The 16,770-nt window shown below is 36.8% G+C and overlaps 1 protein-coding gene across 20 annotated transcripts in view; it reads left to right on the top strand.

Annotated features, from left to right (window-relative positions):
- MPDZ (multiple PDZ domain crumbs cell polarity complex component) overlaps positions 1-16,770 on the top strand; it is a 104,071-nt gene that overhangs the window by 19,635 nt on the left and 67,666 nt on the right. For all 20 annotated transcript variants that reach the window (XM_015653154.3, XM_015653155.2, XM_015653160.2 and 17 more), the window contains 6 exons: positions 5,238-5,459; positions 6,410-6,549; positions 8,917-9,130; positions 11,077-11,205; positions 12,458-12,661; positions 15,385-15,499. In XM_015653154.3, the coding sequence (XP_015508640.1) occupies positions 5,238-5,459; positions 6,410-6,549; positions 8,917-9,130; positions 11,077-11,205; positions 12,458-12,661; positions 15,385-15,499 (1,024 nt within the window). The remainder of the gene's footprint in view (positions 1-5,237; positions 5,460-6,409; positions 6,550-8,916; positions 9,131-11,076; positions 11,206-12,457; positions 12,662-15,384; positions 15,500-16,770) is intronic.

The raw sequence follows: 16,770 nt of genomic DNA, 5'->3' as shown, positions 1-16,770 counted from the left end.
GAAACAGAGGCTGGCTCTGGAGGGAGTGGGGAGACAGACTGTGGAGGGGGTCGAGGTGGAAAAACTGGTTTTGCAGGTTGTAGGTCAGAGTCAGGGTTATTTGCAGTTGTATGGGGGAAGAGAAGATACCTGAGAGCAATAGGGGTTGGAAGGAGAGGTTTTAAAGTGAGAAGGCTTTTATTCTACAGTTTTAGTTATAATGTGAAATAAGGGTATAAAACCCTTAAATGTAATTGAAAGATCTCCTTTAACTTGACAGACATAGATTTTGATCCCTACACTATCCCAGGAAGAGTTGAGACAGACAGACTGTCCGTTAGAGTCAAGGAAATGCTTAGAAATCCAGTGAATAAATGCTTTTAGGTTCGTTTTAGAGAGACTTCCTTTAGAGAAAGAGAAACTGTTAGCAGAAATGATTTGTAGAATTTTGGAGTATAGGTCTCTCTCAGTTGGGATCACTGAAACTTCCGTAGTTTTAAGCCCATACTGGTAGTCCAGGTCCCAGCCCAGCAGAAAAAAAGCAAAAGAAACCCAAAAAGGCCCAGGGAAATAAAGTAGTGTGCAGAAAAAGGCTGGGTTAACTTACAACTCTCAGCTGCTTGGGTTAAAATAAAACTGCAGAGTGGGTGCTCGGCTTTTATTCCAGTCCTTGGGGTTTCTTCTCCCAGGTAGCGACTGCAAAGGTGTTGGAACTGCCTTGTTGGATGCTCTCTGACAGAGAAGGTGTCTTCAGAGGGGTGAGGATCTGAACGGTGCTTCAGTTCTGAGGCTGTGCTCTGCGGGATGATGCTCTGTCCCAGGACCCAGGTGGTTTCAAGGTTCCAACGTGGAGTTTGGGCACCACTCTGTTGAGGCTGGGTCTGGGTGTCTGTCCAGCCCCCAGCTCTGCCAGCAACAATCCCAGACAGACAACCTGGGGAGGAGCCGCTGTCTGGGGAGTTCCAGGCAGTTTCCAGCCAGGGGTAACCCTTAGGACCTTGGCCTGAGGCTTCAAGTGATCAGCTGTTTTAGAAGTGATTTCTGATCTTGCCATGATCAGCTCAGATCAGCCCAGCCAGCTCCACTCATGGGTTACTGCAGCTACACACAGATGAGAGATGAGAGACCATGTGGCATTCTGCAGGGTCCTCTACTGCAGGTTTCAGTGAAGGGGCCAGTGATGATCTGGGCAAAAGCTGGGGTTTTTATTGGGAAGAATTGGAAAAGGGGCCAGCGGTCTGAGACCAGGTTAAGATGCCCAGTAGTTAACAGGGAGATAACATAGGGTCCTGAATCAGGAAGGGATCCACAGCTTAGTCACCATGACTAAGTGGTTTTGTCTTATCTTGGGGCAGATTTCCAGGGAGGGAGCCTGTCAGAGGACTGGGCTTCCTCCACAGTGTTTGTTTAAAAGAGTGTAATGAAAATGAGATGTTGCTGTCAAGTGCTCTTGATGTGCCTGTGTTCAGTACTGTGTTGTAGCTGTGCTGTTGTACAGCTACAACAAATTTTGAAATTTTGAGGAGAAGCTTTTAAAGTTCTAGTTAATCTAGTGTGAATTGGAAGGTTATTTTTTCCTTTTCCTGCAATATATATAGTATGCAAGACTTACTTTCAGTGGTATTTTAACCATCATGCAAATAAATAGTGGTTTCAGAATAGTGGAATTGTTACTAAGTTATGTGTATTAGAAGAACATGAATATGAAAAAATTCCATCTTTTGCTTTGAAATGCAGAAGAAATGGGAGAAGTCATGCCCCAGCTCACAAAAGTATGAAGGAAGAATGAAGTAAACAGAGAAAGTGATCACTATATTGTCAGTTTGAACAGGACTTGGTCAGTGAAAACACAATGTAAAAACATGAGAATGTGCAAATTCTCTACCAGGGAGAAAACCATAATTCCCTTAGGACATTGCCTTATCTTTTTTGAAGAAGTCCTTCAAACTTGAGTACAGAAAAGCATGGTGATACTGGGCAGATGTTCAGGTGGAAGTTAAAGTAGGCATTATAGCTACTCTGCTCCTAGAACATTGCAAACAGTGCAATGACCTGCCTAAAGCAATCAAACCACTGTTCAGTAGTACTAGGAGAACACCCTTAAGTCATAGTACAAGATTGAGTGGTACAAGAAGTATTTTGGATTCAGATTAGGCATGTAATACTATCCATAAGGGAAATGTGTCATACTAACACCTTTTACTTTTGATGTGTAGTTCCATTTTTTCTTTGGTGATTATGTATATAGAAAGTCTTTTATTAGTATTAGAGAAAAAAAGTACCATAATGCACACATACTGTGAACAGTAATATATATTCTACTATAATAGTAGAATAACATTCATGCTATTCTAAAACTGCCATAATTTTAATAACTGTAGCTTGACATCAATTTTTGTGCATGACTTTTCTAGTGCAACTTCCTCCCTACACATTTGTGTGTAAAGAAGTGTTACATGAAAGTTACATGGAAGACATAGGTTTTTTATGCAGAGAGAGGTTCCACAAACTGGGATTGTCTCTGCATTAGCAGTCTGAAACACTGTGTGGTGACATGGAATAAATTTAATGCAATGGATTCAGTCAGTTTCTGTAATATAAAATTCTGTTTCTCTCCTTTTTTGCCTGCATGGCTCATTCTTTGTAAATTAAAAAGTGTTCTAGCTTTCTGTACATGGTCTCAAATTTTGATTTTAGCATTATTATAGAATTTTCCTTCTTTTGTCTTTTTTTTGTCTTAGAAAATGACTACTCAAAGTGGGGAATTCACACACAGTTGGGTTTTATAAGACTATCAGTAATACCAATGACTTTCCCCTTCTGCCACCATGAAACATGAAACTCCTACTACAATAAAAGACCCCCAGGGCAGAATAATACAGTTAGAATGGTGGTAAATGAAAATGGAGGCATTTAATGTATTTTTCTCGAGGTGTATTCATACTGATTGATGTCATTACCATGTTCAGCTGCTGAGCCCAGCTCGCTTAGTTTGAAGTTACTACTCCAAAAGCTCCATCAAAGTAATTTAGTGAGCTCTCTCTGATTGACATTGGATAAAATTGGTAGGTTTTACTTGTACTATTCTGTTCTTTGTTTAGGCTAACTTTGCCTTGCTTTGCCAGAGCAGGTGATTAATTCCCTAGGGACTGCTTTGACCAAGAGTGCTCTGAGGATGGTAACCTTCAGCAGAAAGGGTGGCTCAGTGCTGTTTTCTGCAATGAGTGCTTCAATTTAGAAAATGAGCTTGAATTTATGACTTAGTAACGTTTGTGGCATCATACCTGTATACTGTGGTCTTTTGGTGCTCATGAAACCTAGTTCAGGTATGCATCTCATATTCTCAGGCTGCTTTATATTGCTTGTAGAAATGTAAAAATATTTTTAGTATAACCAGTTAAGAATGGTTAATTGAATAATGTTAGATACTGCTAGGGTTAATTATTTCACCAATAACCATTTTTTGTGAGAAGAAGCAGAACAGGCTCTATAAGAAGATTTGAAGGTGGAGGAGAATAAGAAATAAAATACATAATTGAGCAAAATCAGTTTCAGAGTTTCGAAATGGACAACGTTATTGAAGGTAGAAGTGAATTAACCTGTTATATGACGTTATGCAGGTAAGAAACACAAGCATGTCACAGACCTTACTAGTTTCAAATCCATTCATATAATGTAAGGAGGAGTCTTATAATGTAAGGAGGGCAGAATTCCATTATGTCTCTGGGTGTTGTTCTGTGAAATGAACTGTGAAACAAAGCTTGTCTACCTGTGCCTTACAAGCTTGCCAACACAAATGTATGTGGTTAAAGAAAGTGCATATGTGCAGATTTTAGGTGTTGCAATTTGTTTGAAACATAACCCAAATGATTCCTCACAAGTACAGATTAAGAACATTATCAATGTGATACAAAAATTACTGAGTTCCAAACATCCAAATTTTCTTCTTTACAGTTTTTTTTTATGACAGGACAGGCTTAGAAATGCTGTTGAGAACTCTTTTTTTCTGATGCTGCCTTGTGCTATTTTTTCTTTAACTTGAGGACCTCCCAGCCACATAAGTTGTTCAACAAATTATGTTTGTTTTATTGCATTTTCCTAAAACACTCAGATGAGATGGAATTCTATGATGGAGAACAATATTGACCTTCTAATAACTGAACTGTTGGAGGACTGATATGATAAACCAAAAAGATAAAACATGCTTGAACAATTGAGACTGGTGCAGTAGACATTTTAGAATATATCTACTGTTTTGAAATTTTTATTGGTACTTGAAGTTTAAAATGTGACTTTAAGGAAGGGGAGCCTTAGGTTTCTGTATTGTGATGCAGAATGTTACAAAATATGCATTGTAAAAAAAGGAAAAGTGTTTGAAATTGCAATATAAAAGTGTACCAGGCAAGTGGGAAGCAAATTTGTCTGGACTAAAGCAGTACCAATTGACAGTCAGCAGGCAAGTGGGGCAGAAGATAAATTAAGGTTTCTGCTTTACCTGAGCTTTATATGGCCAGCAGCCATTCATTAGATAGATTGGCACAGATCTGCTCGAAAAGAGGTGATCTGTTGTGACTGTGCAAAATAGAGGATTTTCTTACTTTCTTTTCTGTTCTAAGAAAAGTGGATTGTGAAGTCTGGCTGTGTAAACGTATTCAGATCAGCCTAGTGGTTTTAGGTTTTTACTTGTTCAGTAATCTTGTATTTAATCCTAGCTCATGCAGATAGTCACATTCCTTGCTGTAGAACACAGGCGGAAACCATAACCAGTGAAATTCTCTGTGTAGCTGTGAGATTTACTTATTTTTTTCAATATATGCATACTTTTCTTTTTATTGTAAAATAACTGATAACATTTTTTTTCATTTTGGTTGGTTTTTTTGTTTCTTTGCTTTTTGTGTTTTGTTTTTTTTCCTTAATTACTGGTACTGTAGAAAAAAATGGTTCTTTTTTACCTCTAACATAGATAGCAGTGGAATACTTCAAGATGCTGTGGTGATGGGAAAAGTGAATTTTAGACAGAGTATGGAAAATAATTTTAGGTTGTTTTAATCAATTTATTTAGTGTTTTATACTTGTAGTTCACAATTTTACATTGGGTATAAATATTGAAGGTTAATTTTCTTCTTAAAATGTCTGTTTAAAATTGCAAATTGGAATTTCAGGTACTTATAATGATCAGCTGGCATATGATAATGTTCTTACCTAATGAAAAGTTTTCTGCTGTGTCTATAAATCCATGTTCCTTCAATCTTTTACAGGTAAATATTACACCTTCCATACATTCCAGTGGTGAATTCCCTCAGCTTCTCCATCATGGTGTGAACATGGGGTCCTTGCCACTTAACGAGTCATATTTGTTGGCTCAGCAGAATGGTAGCCCAGCTGATGTGTTAGAGGCATCAGTGAGATCCATTACTCCTCAGATTAATGGGAAATTTTCTAGTGATGACTTTGAGCAGCTGATCAGAAACATGTCCCAGGTAACCCTGACATACAGTAACCACAAAATATGCATTACTGATTATATGAAGGCTAAGATATATTTATATTTAAAAGCAATTGAATTACTACACAAACTACAATTCCACTTACTGTATAAAATAAAAGTAACCTTTCAGTTTGAGAAACAATTAGTAAATGAGGAGGCAGTTGAAAAACTAGCCCTGACGTAGTCACTCATGAGCTGCTGTTCCTTAGCTGGCCATTGTCTGTGTATTACAGATCAGTATGCCATTATTTTTCCATGCTCATTGTAGAGCTACTGCTCTATGCATGAGGGAGATGCTTTGTTAGAGCATGCTTTTGTATGCATAATTAATGAAAGCTAGTTCTATGACTTTCTTGGAAATAAAATGGAATGACCTTGCTGTGCACTGTTCTGCAATTTTACTTCTTTCCTGTAGTAGGCAGAAATGGTGCATGAGTCCCTTCAGTGGTTGTAGCTGGGAATGCCCAGGCATATATTCTGGGATATATCTATTTAATCTGTAATAGGGCAGGGTAGGAGAAGTCTAATGGTATCAGGAGAGTCTTTTTGCATAATCCAACTTTTTTTCCATCTTTCTGAAATTCATCCTTTTTCTGGATTTGCTTGAAAGTTGTCCTGTACCCTCTAAAATAGATACACATCCTACTTCAGTCACTACTAAACCAAAACTCCATATATTTAACTTTTGTATCCTGATTTCCTCTTCTAGGCTGTAATAATATTTATTTCTCAAGTATTTTCTGTATGATAGCAATAAATTGGAAATGAGCAACTATGTTTTAGTTAGTAGCTTGTATAGTCTTGTCCAGCTATAGTTGTCATTACAAATTAATTTCCAAGTTGTTTGCCACATTTATTTTTACTGCTTTTCAACATTTTTAATCTTTGTTCATTTTAAACCTTTTAACATTTGTACCATTTATTTTAACTTCTGCTGAACAGGGTCGTCTGGTTGAGACAATTGACCTTATTAAACCTCTAAGTGGTGGTCTGGGCTTCAGTGTTGTGGGACTCAAGAGTGAAAACAGGGGAGAACTAGGAATATTTGTGCAAGAAATCCAGGAGGGAAGTGTGGCACACAGGTAATATTACTACTGAGTATTTTACTATACCAAGTGTTAATGTGACTCAGTAACACAGTTGCGTTACTGCTGTTATTTTTGTGGTACAAGGGCATGTTTCTCTCTTCATATTCTGAGTGTCATTGCAGATGTAAAATTGCTTGCCACGATTTATATAATGTTGGAACAGGCATTGTATGAACTGTTCTTAATTCATAGAAACTACAAATGACATTTCCCTTGGGTTTTTAAATAGGAGAAAAGAGGAAGCTACTGTTCTGTGTCACGTCTTTTAAAACTGAAATACATATTTTGTCATTGTTCAATGCACTGAAGAACTATTTGATGCAAAAAAGTCAGCTGTATCTAGCAGTCTTGTTTATTAGATTGAGTTCTATTGAGCAGCTGTGGAAACAAAATTTGAAGTCAAGCAAGTCTTGATCTAAAGTCAGGGATATTCACAGAAATACTCAGCTGGTATTACATAAGTTTAGCAATAATAATAGCTTGCTGAAAGTATGTGTCATTCTAATTGGGAACGGCGGGAAAGAACGACACAGTCTCTCAAGGGAGTCAGAATAAGAGAATATCCTAGTTTATTGCTCCAGGCCTGTTTTATAGACAGATACGTGGAAAGTACAGAAAGGAAACTCTTATTGGTTAGTAAACTGCTACATTACCATCATTGGTCAGTGGGGCTCACCACCCCCCCTGACTTTCTCCTGCAAGGAATAGAAAACAACACCTGCAAGGCTGTTTTGTGTTCCTGAGGATTGTTTTAATTCCTTCTCATGTTTTTCCCAGACTACTTTCTCAGGCAAGCCTGAGGAGCTGTGCGGCCTGTAATCTGTACAGGCACTGTGGTTCAGATTTAGCATCCATAAGTATGCTTTAGACTTATACTTGGATTCCTCAAGTAATGCTGAGAAAAGTGCATGAGGGAGCACACAAACTCAGTGATAAATGGCTGCAGCACTGTTTCACTGCAGGCTGGTAAGGTGTGTCACTGCTCAGGACCCTGGCCCAAGCTGCTTTGTGAAGTACTCCATATGTTGTATGGAGAGACTGAGTCACATTGGTGCTGTTTCACACTGTGTTTTAGGGAGCTATTTTTGGATTATTTGTGATCTGAACACTGTAAATCTAATAAGAACATGAGCAAAAGAGACAAGAACATGGTATACAGAGTAAATTGTAGTTAACCACTTAGAAAATGTGGCATGATTTATATCTCTACAACATTAGAGAATTTCCCTTTCTGTGCCTAATTTCCACTTTCTGTTTTCATTTGTTGTTTGGTTTGGTTTGGTTTAGGTGAGTTTTGTTTTGTTTCTTTTCTGTTTGTTTGTTTGCTTCCCATTTGACACTTACTGCTTGGAGATGAGACCTATATATTGAATCAGGCCCTGCCTGATTTACTGTCAAGGAAAAGAACATTCAGCAACTGTTTCAGGGCTTATAAATGAGAAAGGCTCTGACAGTATTAAGTCTTTGAGAGCACTCTGAAAAACAGTTCAAATTCACAAATGAAATACTATAAGTTGAAGCTAAATAGTTTTTTTCCTGAGTGTTCTACCTGAGGGTTTCTACAGTGTAGGTGCTTACAAAGGCTGCTGTAATAGAGATCCTTGCTGCTCTTTGTTATCTAAGCATTGTCTCTTTGGGATGCAAAGAAATGGTGGAGAAAAGAGGGGGTAATTCAACTGTGTAGAGTTCATACACTTGCTTTGGAGCAGATCTGAGGAAGGACTCAGTATGTAATTTTACAGTAACGTTTTCTTTGTCAGAAAGTGAGGAGTTTTTGTTAATTTGTTCAGGGCTTTTTTTCCCCATTGTATAAAAGGGTCTATTTTACCATTTTTGTTTGATTTCTTTATTTCTTTGTCCTCTTTTTTATTTATTATTTATATTTCAGCAAAACAAAATTTGTTTCTGTAACATATTGGTGAAAGTGTGTTCCACCCCGTGGTTTGATGAATATTCAGAATGATTGCATTGAACAAAGTGGAGCACTTAGTCTGTAAAGCAAGAGGCTCAAATTCAAGGATAAACATAAGTTCCCAGGCTGTGGTTGGGAGCAACTGAGATTAATATGCTTAGTCTCGCATGGGGGTTCAGGGAGAAAAACACTGGATAGGGGGTAGTAGCCAGGGGAAAATAGCAGTGGAATTAGCTTCAAAGGGAGGGATCACCAGGATGCCACATCAGCTCCTTTCAGCAAGACTGCAGGGGGGAATTAAAAAAGGAGGAGGGGGTGGGGAATAGGGACCAGGTTATTAAAAATCCTGGAAAGTTGTCAAAATATTGCTCTTTCAGTGGCAATGTTTCCTTGATTTTTCTTATTTGTTTATTTTGTTATCTCCCTTCCTGTTTACACCTATGTGACAGAGATGGAAAGCTGAAGGAAGCAGATCAAATCCTTGCTATTAATGGACAAGCCCTTGATCAGACAATTACACATCAACAGGCTATCAGCATTTTGCAGAAAGCAAAAGATAATGTCCAGCTAGTTGTGGCTAGAGGCACTTTTCCTCAGCTCATCAGTCCTGTGGTTTCCCGGTCTCCATCTGCTGCTAGCACTGTTTCAGCCCATTCTAACCCGGTGAGTACAGCCCAAACATCTGTGTATTCAGTTCTGGACATGCATGTACTTACTGCATATACTCTTTTGAGTAATTTTTTTTTTTTTTTTGTAACTTGTATGTACATTTCTTCACAGTTCTTGAGGTTTTTCTTCATTTTATCTTCATTGTACCTTTCCCCTACAAAGAGTAGAAGATATTCAGGCTTGCTGGGGAAAAAATCTTCATCTTGGATGCATTCCTTGCTCCCATCTGCCAAATTACCTGTATCCACAAGTGCAATTACAGCATGTTTACCTTACTTGATGAAGGTTTATTTTGAAGTTGCAGTAAACAGGATAGTTTTTTCTTTGCCTTTTGCTTCAGCAAACAATTTCTTGAGGCATTGTAATCTGAACTGCATCACCAGCTGGATGGGTGCTTTTGTGTTTGTTTCTCTGTTGTCTTTTAGTGTGGGAGCTCCAGTAAAGTTAAAAGATGTACTTACAGTGTCCCCAGAAAGCAGCTCTGCTACAATTCCTTTCTTATGAGAGCTTTTGCACATCTAGGTGTAGACAACACAGTTCATAAAGATGGTGATATTAACTGTAATTTCTCTTCCCCTTATCTTACTCATGTAATAACTGCGATGAAACAGCCTATATTTGGTTTATGGAGGTTACTGTTGAGTCATCTATAGCCCTTCTTTAAGGGAATCAACCACCAGAAATATAGAGAGCAATCAGTCTCAAAAAAGGAACTGTTTTAGAGATTTTTTAATCATTAGCATAAAACCTTTACTGAAGGAATGTCAGAATTATTCCTTTTATCTGTGTGCAGGAATGCAGCTGACTAACCTGACTTCTCCTGCCAGCACATAGGAGAGGCTTGCTCTCTTCCACTATTGCTGTGACAAACTTCTTTTTCTATGTGATTGCCTCTGTGTTAACTGAACAGCTTCCCTTGCTTGAAAATATGGTCCTTACAAACATTCCATAGTGTCTTCTGTTTTTTTTAACATTCCTTTCCCAATTCTCATGTTTTCTCTGCTTTCAAATGCAACATACTAGGAGCCATTCTTTTTCTTTCAGGCTTTGCTTTATCATACTGATTTTACTTTAAGACTGGATTTCCAAACATGTACCACAGGGCTTTGAGTTTCCAATACCTTGATTATTCAAAAAAAAAAAAAAGTTTATTTCAAGATTATAGCTGGTGTAGCACCAGCTGCATTTTTAAATTTCAGATGAGTTTTCTGTGTGAGTTCTTCAGGAGAAAGAATACCATCAGCTTCCAGCTGTCCCTTCGAGTAGTGCTCCATGCGAGCAAGCTAGGATTTGTCTTTCTTTCAGAAAAGTTTTGGTCCTGTCAGAACACAAAGTCTGCCATCACGGTGACTTCATTCTAGTGCTGTTGCCATCAGAAAACCCAGAAGACTTTATTACATGGGGTAATTCTGCTACTACCTGCCTCACAATATTTGGGTTTGCTTTCAGCTTAAAAATACTGAATTGGGATTTTGCTTTCTACTGTGCTTTGTTAAAATGGCTGATGCAAACATGTACTTATCTGAAAATTTTAATTTCCAGTCCTGTGTGGTTTTCTAGCAGCAGTATTTACTGACTGGAAAGGGGCATGAAGGTGGGCAGCCCCAGGCTGCTGCCTAAATTCATTTGACAAGTCCTTGAAAAGTCTGACCCATTACCCCACTCTGGTTTGTACCAGAGAAGTACTTAGAATTAGTAATTTTCTGATTAAATATTATGTAATATCACACCTAATAGTAATTGTTAAAGAGGTACTATATGTCTGTCTTCCTCCAATTACATTATCAAAAACATACTCAAGAAATAAGAGAAAATAACTTGAAAATTCTTATTCATATATTAGTAGTTTGACTTGATAATCTTGAAGGTCTTTTTATACCTGAACAGTTCTATGATTCTATGTTTTTAATAATTTGCAAGCTTATATTTATTCCTTTTAGGTTCACTGGCAGCATGTGGAGACCATAGAGCTGGTGAATGATGGCTCAGGTCTGGGATTTGGGATAGTGGGAGGAAAGTCAACTGGCGTGATTGTTAAAACCATCCTGCCAGGAGGGGTGGCTGATCAGGTAAATTCAACCTACTTCTCTCTTACTGTTCACTAAGGTGTGAAGCTACTCTTTACTTTTATTAGCAGACCAAATAGTGGTAGCTTTAATCAGAATAAATCTGAAAAATTAAATAGTGATTATTGAAATATTTCCTCTCTGTGTTTAAACATGTGTTTAGCGCAGAAGTCTCCACATTTGGATGTTCAAGATGGATTAGGCTCTAAATCACATTTTCCAATCTGTAACATTTTATATGTTTTGTGCATTTAGAGTCTTAATTCTTTCATGAGTGTACTGGTTGTAATCAGGGGTGATGGGGACTCCAAAGATTGACTTGCTGTGTCTAAAAGCTAAGAGCATCTGCTTTTCTCTGCTGAGCTTACTGAAGCTTGAAGCAAGTATGTGGCTTCACGTCTGCTCCAAGACACAAGCTCTGCTCTTGCCTGAAGGGTTCATGTGAATTGAATTTGGTTATCACAGCTCATTTCAAGCTAGTTCATTGGACAGGTACCTAGGGCTGCATTAATGATGGTCAAGGATTGAATAGACACAGAGACTGGTCAGTCTTCCAACAATAGCAGTAGCAGCCTGATAACAGGGCCTGGAGGTGAATGGACAGAATTTACTGCTGTCCTCTTTTCCATGAACACGTAGATCCTTTTACAAACCTGTCTCTATAACACTCATCATATGGCCTAAATTAATGTGAAGCTTTTTTATTAATTAAAGGTAAATCAGTAAGAGATTAAACCAGTGTAAAGCAATTTAGATAGCTGGATCACAGGAAGAAAGAAATTAATTTCATTTTGAAGTCATGGTTAATCCTGTTACTACTACTGCTAGTTTTTTAGTATCAATGAAAAGCTGATTATCTTTTTTGTTGTTTATATGTATGTGTTTTTATGTAAATTTGATTATATGTTTGTATCTGTTTTTTGGAAATGTACTTGAAAATTAAACCCAAAGTTCTGCAATCTACATGTAGTTGTTAAATACCAGAAGGAGTAACCATAGCTAAACACATTTTTTTCTCTGTGCTTGGATGACATCTTTAAAAAGGGTGTCCTGGATATTTCTGGGGAAACTCCTAGAAAAAGTCATGTGCCATTAGTCAACCTTCTTTTCTTCTCCATGTTATTAAGATATTGACTTGCTATCCAAAAAAATATTACCTGATTCATATGTCTTAGAAGTGACTAAAGCTATGTGGTTTTTTTCTAATTGTGTGGTACATGGGACAAATGCCATTTTTTCATTATTTTTCCATCAGCATGGAAGATTGTGTAGTGGAGATCACATCTTGAAAATTGGTGATACAGACCTAGCTGGGATGAGCAGTGAGCAGGTGGCACAAGTTCTAAGGCAGTGTGGAAATAGAGTGAAACTGGTAATTGCAAGAGGTCCTGTTGAGGAGTCACTTCTACCAGCAGTTCCTCCAGGTACACCAGTGCCCACCTCTACACCAGAGAAACAGGTAAGCAACAGTGAACATATGTAACTCATTGCGAACGTATTTTCTTTTTAACTGCTATTTGAATGTCTTCTGTGTTTAGGTTCTCAAAAGCTAGAATTTTCTTTCCCAGTAGCACTGTTCTCATCTGACAGTCTGGGAGAATTTGAATCTAATGAGTCCATGGTGCAAGGGACTGTATTCTTGAAGACTTTTGGGATTAAGGTTTAGGACTTCCATAAGTATAATCTGATTAACAACTTGTTCTGGGTTACTTATAAGGGTATGTTATTACATTGGGAAACCTAAAACAGTGCAGTCTTTTCTTCAGGACAGAACTATGACTAATGACTCTTCAGCATTTCTCTCTCTGCCTGCCCTTTTTCTTTCCATATAATTTCATCTGCTCATCAGAACTTTTCTCCCTGAACCAGCACACAGATGCTAATCGTTTCCTACATCACCTGTCATTGCTCATTTGTTAGATGTTTTCTAAAAAAAGTAAGCCAGCTGCTGCCCTTACCCCCTGCTGATGATCCTACTTTGTATTGTTACTTCTTTATAAATGTCAGCCACTTAAAAAATGCTGTAAATATTATCATGACTTGTCAACTCAAGATCTCTGTAAAGCAGATAATTTGCATCTTTGTAACAGTCTGGTTTCATGGGAATCAGAATCAATACTGTTTTGCCACATGCGGCTATGAGTAGGTACATTTAAATAAATAAATAAATAAATAAATAAAAGTAAATTAATGAGAGAAGAAAAGGTTTGGTTTTGAGCCTACCCCTAGATAGATTTTTTTTACTTTTTCCTGTTGTTTTTCTAGACATTTTCTTCATTTGCAATGTAGATTTGAGACAAGTCACATCAGAAGAGAAAAAGTCTTTGCCATTTATGCATGATTGTTATGTAACAATTTATGATGGTGATACCATAATTTTGTCTCTGTCCATTGTAGTGATATCTGTGAAAACCTAACATATATTCATCTCCTATTTAGTGGCTATAAAGCAAAGAAAGCTAATCTTAACACAAGAGGCTTCTGAGCATTGAAGACGAGAGACAAACTAGTACTTTTGTGTCTTTACAGCACTCAGAGATGTAAAACCTTTCTGCATTTTAGATAAAGGGATTGATGTTTAGCCCTAGTATTGCTTGTCTGAAATGCATCTCTCAAAATAAAAGCTGAATTTGATAATTTAATATGTGTGCATTTCTGCAGTATTTGCCTTTTTGAGGTTATGTGATGCAATGTTAAAAGATGTATCTGCAGCTACAGAATATATATAATTTCTAGTACTTACAAAATAGTTCAAAACAGCAAAGGGATGCAATTTAAGGTATTTGCCATCTTCCCAATTTCCATACTTCTCAATACCTCTTTTCTGGTGCTTCTACCCTGGCAGGAGGCAGGCTATTTTTAAACTGGTCCTGCCTACACAAAGTCACATTCTTGGAAGGAGCACCCTGTTAACAGTCATGTAAAACTCATTGATTTGGGTCTGAAGTGAAGATGATGATTCAAACAGTTTAATTTTTTTTGTTTCTTCCTATCTGATACAGGATAGGATGCTCTTAAACTTCATGATGCTTTTAAAACTAGACCATGGCTTTGCAAAATGGCAGTTCTTGTGTTACCTGCAGATGCCTATTCTGTAAAAATTCATGAGGCTATAGGAATTGGATCTTTTTTTAGTGGCATTACCTGTAGCCAAAATAATCCTGTATTTTCAATCAGAGGGATGATTAATATATTAAACATTTATTTTTCTTGTGTTTAATTTGGTTGTCTGGTGGAGTTGCTTGGATAAAGAGATACTTTATCAGAGCTCAAGTCTGATTCTCTTCTGGCAAGTAGCATGATAGTAGATTCTCTTGAAGTCTTTTTTGGCACATACTTACCTATTTAAACTGGGTTTAGTTAGTTTCTGCCTGGTTGCCGTATTGGCTCTTAAAAAGAAAAATAGTCTCCATTGGCATGCAGAAGGGACAGAATAAAAACTTTTAATACAAACACCTTATTGTTAAAATAGGATTTTAATATGTGTTCCACTTTCATTAATAACAAGTAATTAAACAGCGCCAAAATCTGTTGTTACTGAAATTCTGAGAGTTATAGCAGGTGTTAATGAAGATTGTAATTATTTAGCTAGCTGGAAGTATAATTGCTATGTACTAAAACAAAATTTTTAAGCATTTCAAGAGCAAGAAATATAATTACCTAAGTGATAGCTTTTAGCATATTTTAAGCTTGCAAGTTTTAAAAGGATGCCTGTAGTTAATGAGCAGAAATTTAGACTTAGAAATTTAGAAATAAATAAAAAATACAATTTGGGGGTTCTTTTTCTTGTTTTTGGTAACACACCAATCTAAAGTTAGTTCTGAGGAAGTTCCAGAAAGGCAGCAAGCTACATATTCATATATATATATATATATATATATATGAATATAACTTACTATACACGAATTTCATTGTTCAATTTGTACAACTTCCACCAGTCATTTTGGTCTTTAAATAATGATTTGATATGTTAGAGTAGTGGGGTGAAGACATGACCTGCTCTGCATTTGTTTACCATGAGGATTGCTAACTGTTTCTTGCTTCTCTGATGAACAGAACAGACGCAAATTTCATGCTTCCTATTTTGTGTTTGTATCTAATTTTATGTGTTACTGACATTAAAGAATGTTGTGAATCTTTAAAAAAGGAAAGCTTCATTTCTAATCCCCCTTTTCTTTTTAGGATGATGCTTCTGTTGATAGCTGTGAAGATGGGGAGAAATTCAATGTTGAACTCACTAAAAACAACCAGGGTTTAGGAATAACTATTGCAGGTTACATTGGAGACAAGACATCAGGTAATTGTTGATTCCTGCACTTTATTCTGCAGTCTATTGCATACTATGGTATATACGCATCAAAGACTTAATCTTGGTATATCTTCTCTTAAAAGAATCCTTAACCATATAAAATCTATTTGAAATTTGTAAAGAAAAAAATAATTGGTTTCCTTTTGTAAGAAGGATTTTCAGAATAAAAGCAATTGATATTATTATAAAATCCTACCTCAGTATTTTTAAATCAATTTTTATCTTCTCTTTTGGCTAAACTTGTGTTTACGTGTTTTTGAAAATCAGTGGCAAAATAGGTTGAGCCCTTTTTCTTAGAAGTAGCCTTCTTACAAGGCAACACAGTAGCATTCTAAGTCGTCTTAAGAGATTGTTATTAATTTTTAAACAATGTGTATAATGCTGCTAGCACATCATGACTTCTTTAATGACTTCTGGATGTAATAAATGTTTCTTCACCTGTGGGCTGTGGCAGACAGTAAATAAGTTTGTTTAAATAAATAAATGCAGGAATGTTAATGGACAGTTGCTTATTTTTACTTTGTAATTTCCACTACATTTTTCATAAGAATAATTCAGAACTCTGTTAGGCTTCTTCAGGGGAAATTTGGCAAATTGAATATTGCAAGGAAGGGATGTCTCTTGAATGTGTCATAAAGCTTCACAAAGAGCTGTTTGTTTGACTTGTATCCACATGTATGTTGTTCAAAAAATGTATGGATAGATACTTTCCATGTTTTTGGCAGTTTACAGCTATTAATTTTTGGATGAGGAAAAACTGGACTTCCACAAGACCAGATAGGCATAGTTTGTGCAAGTCCACTTTTAAGCAGCTTCCAGTTGAATCTTCAAAATTATGATGTAGAACATGTATAAATCCGAGAGCATATTTTAACTGATTTAGTGTTTGGGTATCACTAGTCTTCAGTTTGAAATTACTGTGCTGCTTGTAACTATGTTAGAGAATATTCTTGCCTCAGGAACTAATTAAGTAACTCACTTTTGTGACATAACAGTTATAGAACAACTTTCCTGTCAAAGAAGCAGCAATAAAACTACTGGACAACAAATATCATGCTTTGAAGTTAGGAGGATGTCGTGGTTTAAAACCAATAACTAAGAAAACTGCTTATTTCTTGCTGTGAGATATGGATTAGAACAAGAGCAAAACAGGCATAAAACTTAAAAGGAATAAGCAAAGTTTATTGACAAACTACAATAATAAAAACACCAGAATAAACTTCTAGAAAAAAAAACTTTTCATCCCCTATCTACCCACT

This window comes from Parus major, chromosome Z, assembly GCF_001522545.3.
Source record: "Parus major isolate Abel chromosome Z, Parus_major1.1, whole genome shotgun sequence".
Classification (NCBI taxonomy): domain Eukaryota; kingdom Metazoa; phylum Chordata; class Aves; order Passeriformes; family Paridae; genus Parus; species Parus major.
Note: the sequence above shows the minus strand (reverse complement) of the source record. Positions and strands in the feature narration are given on the sequence as shown.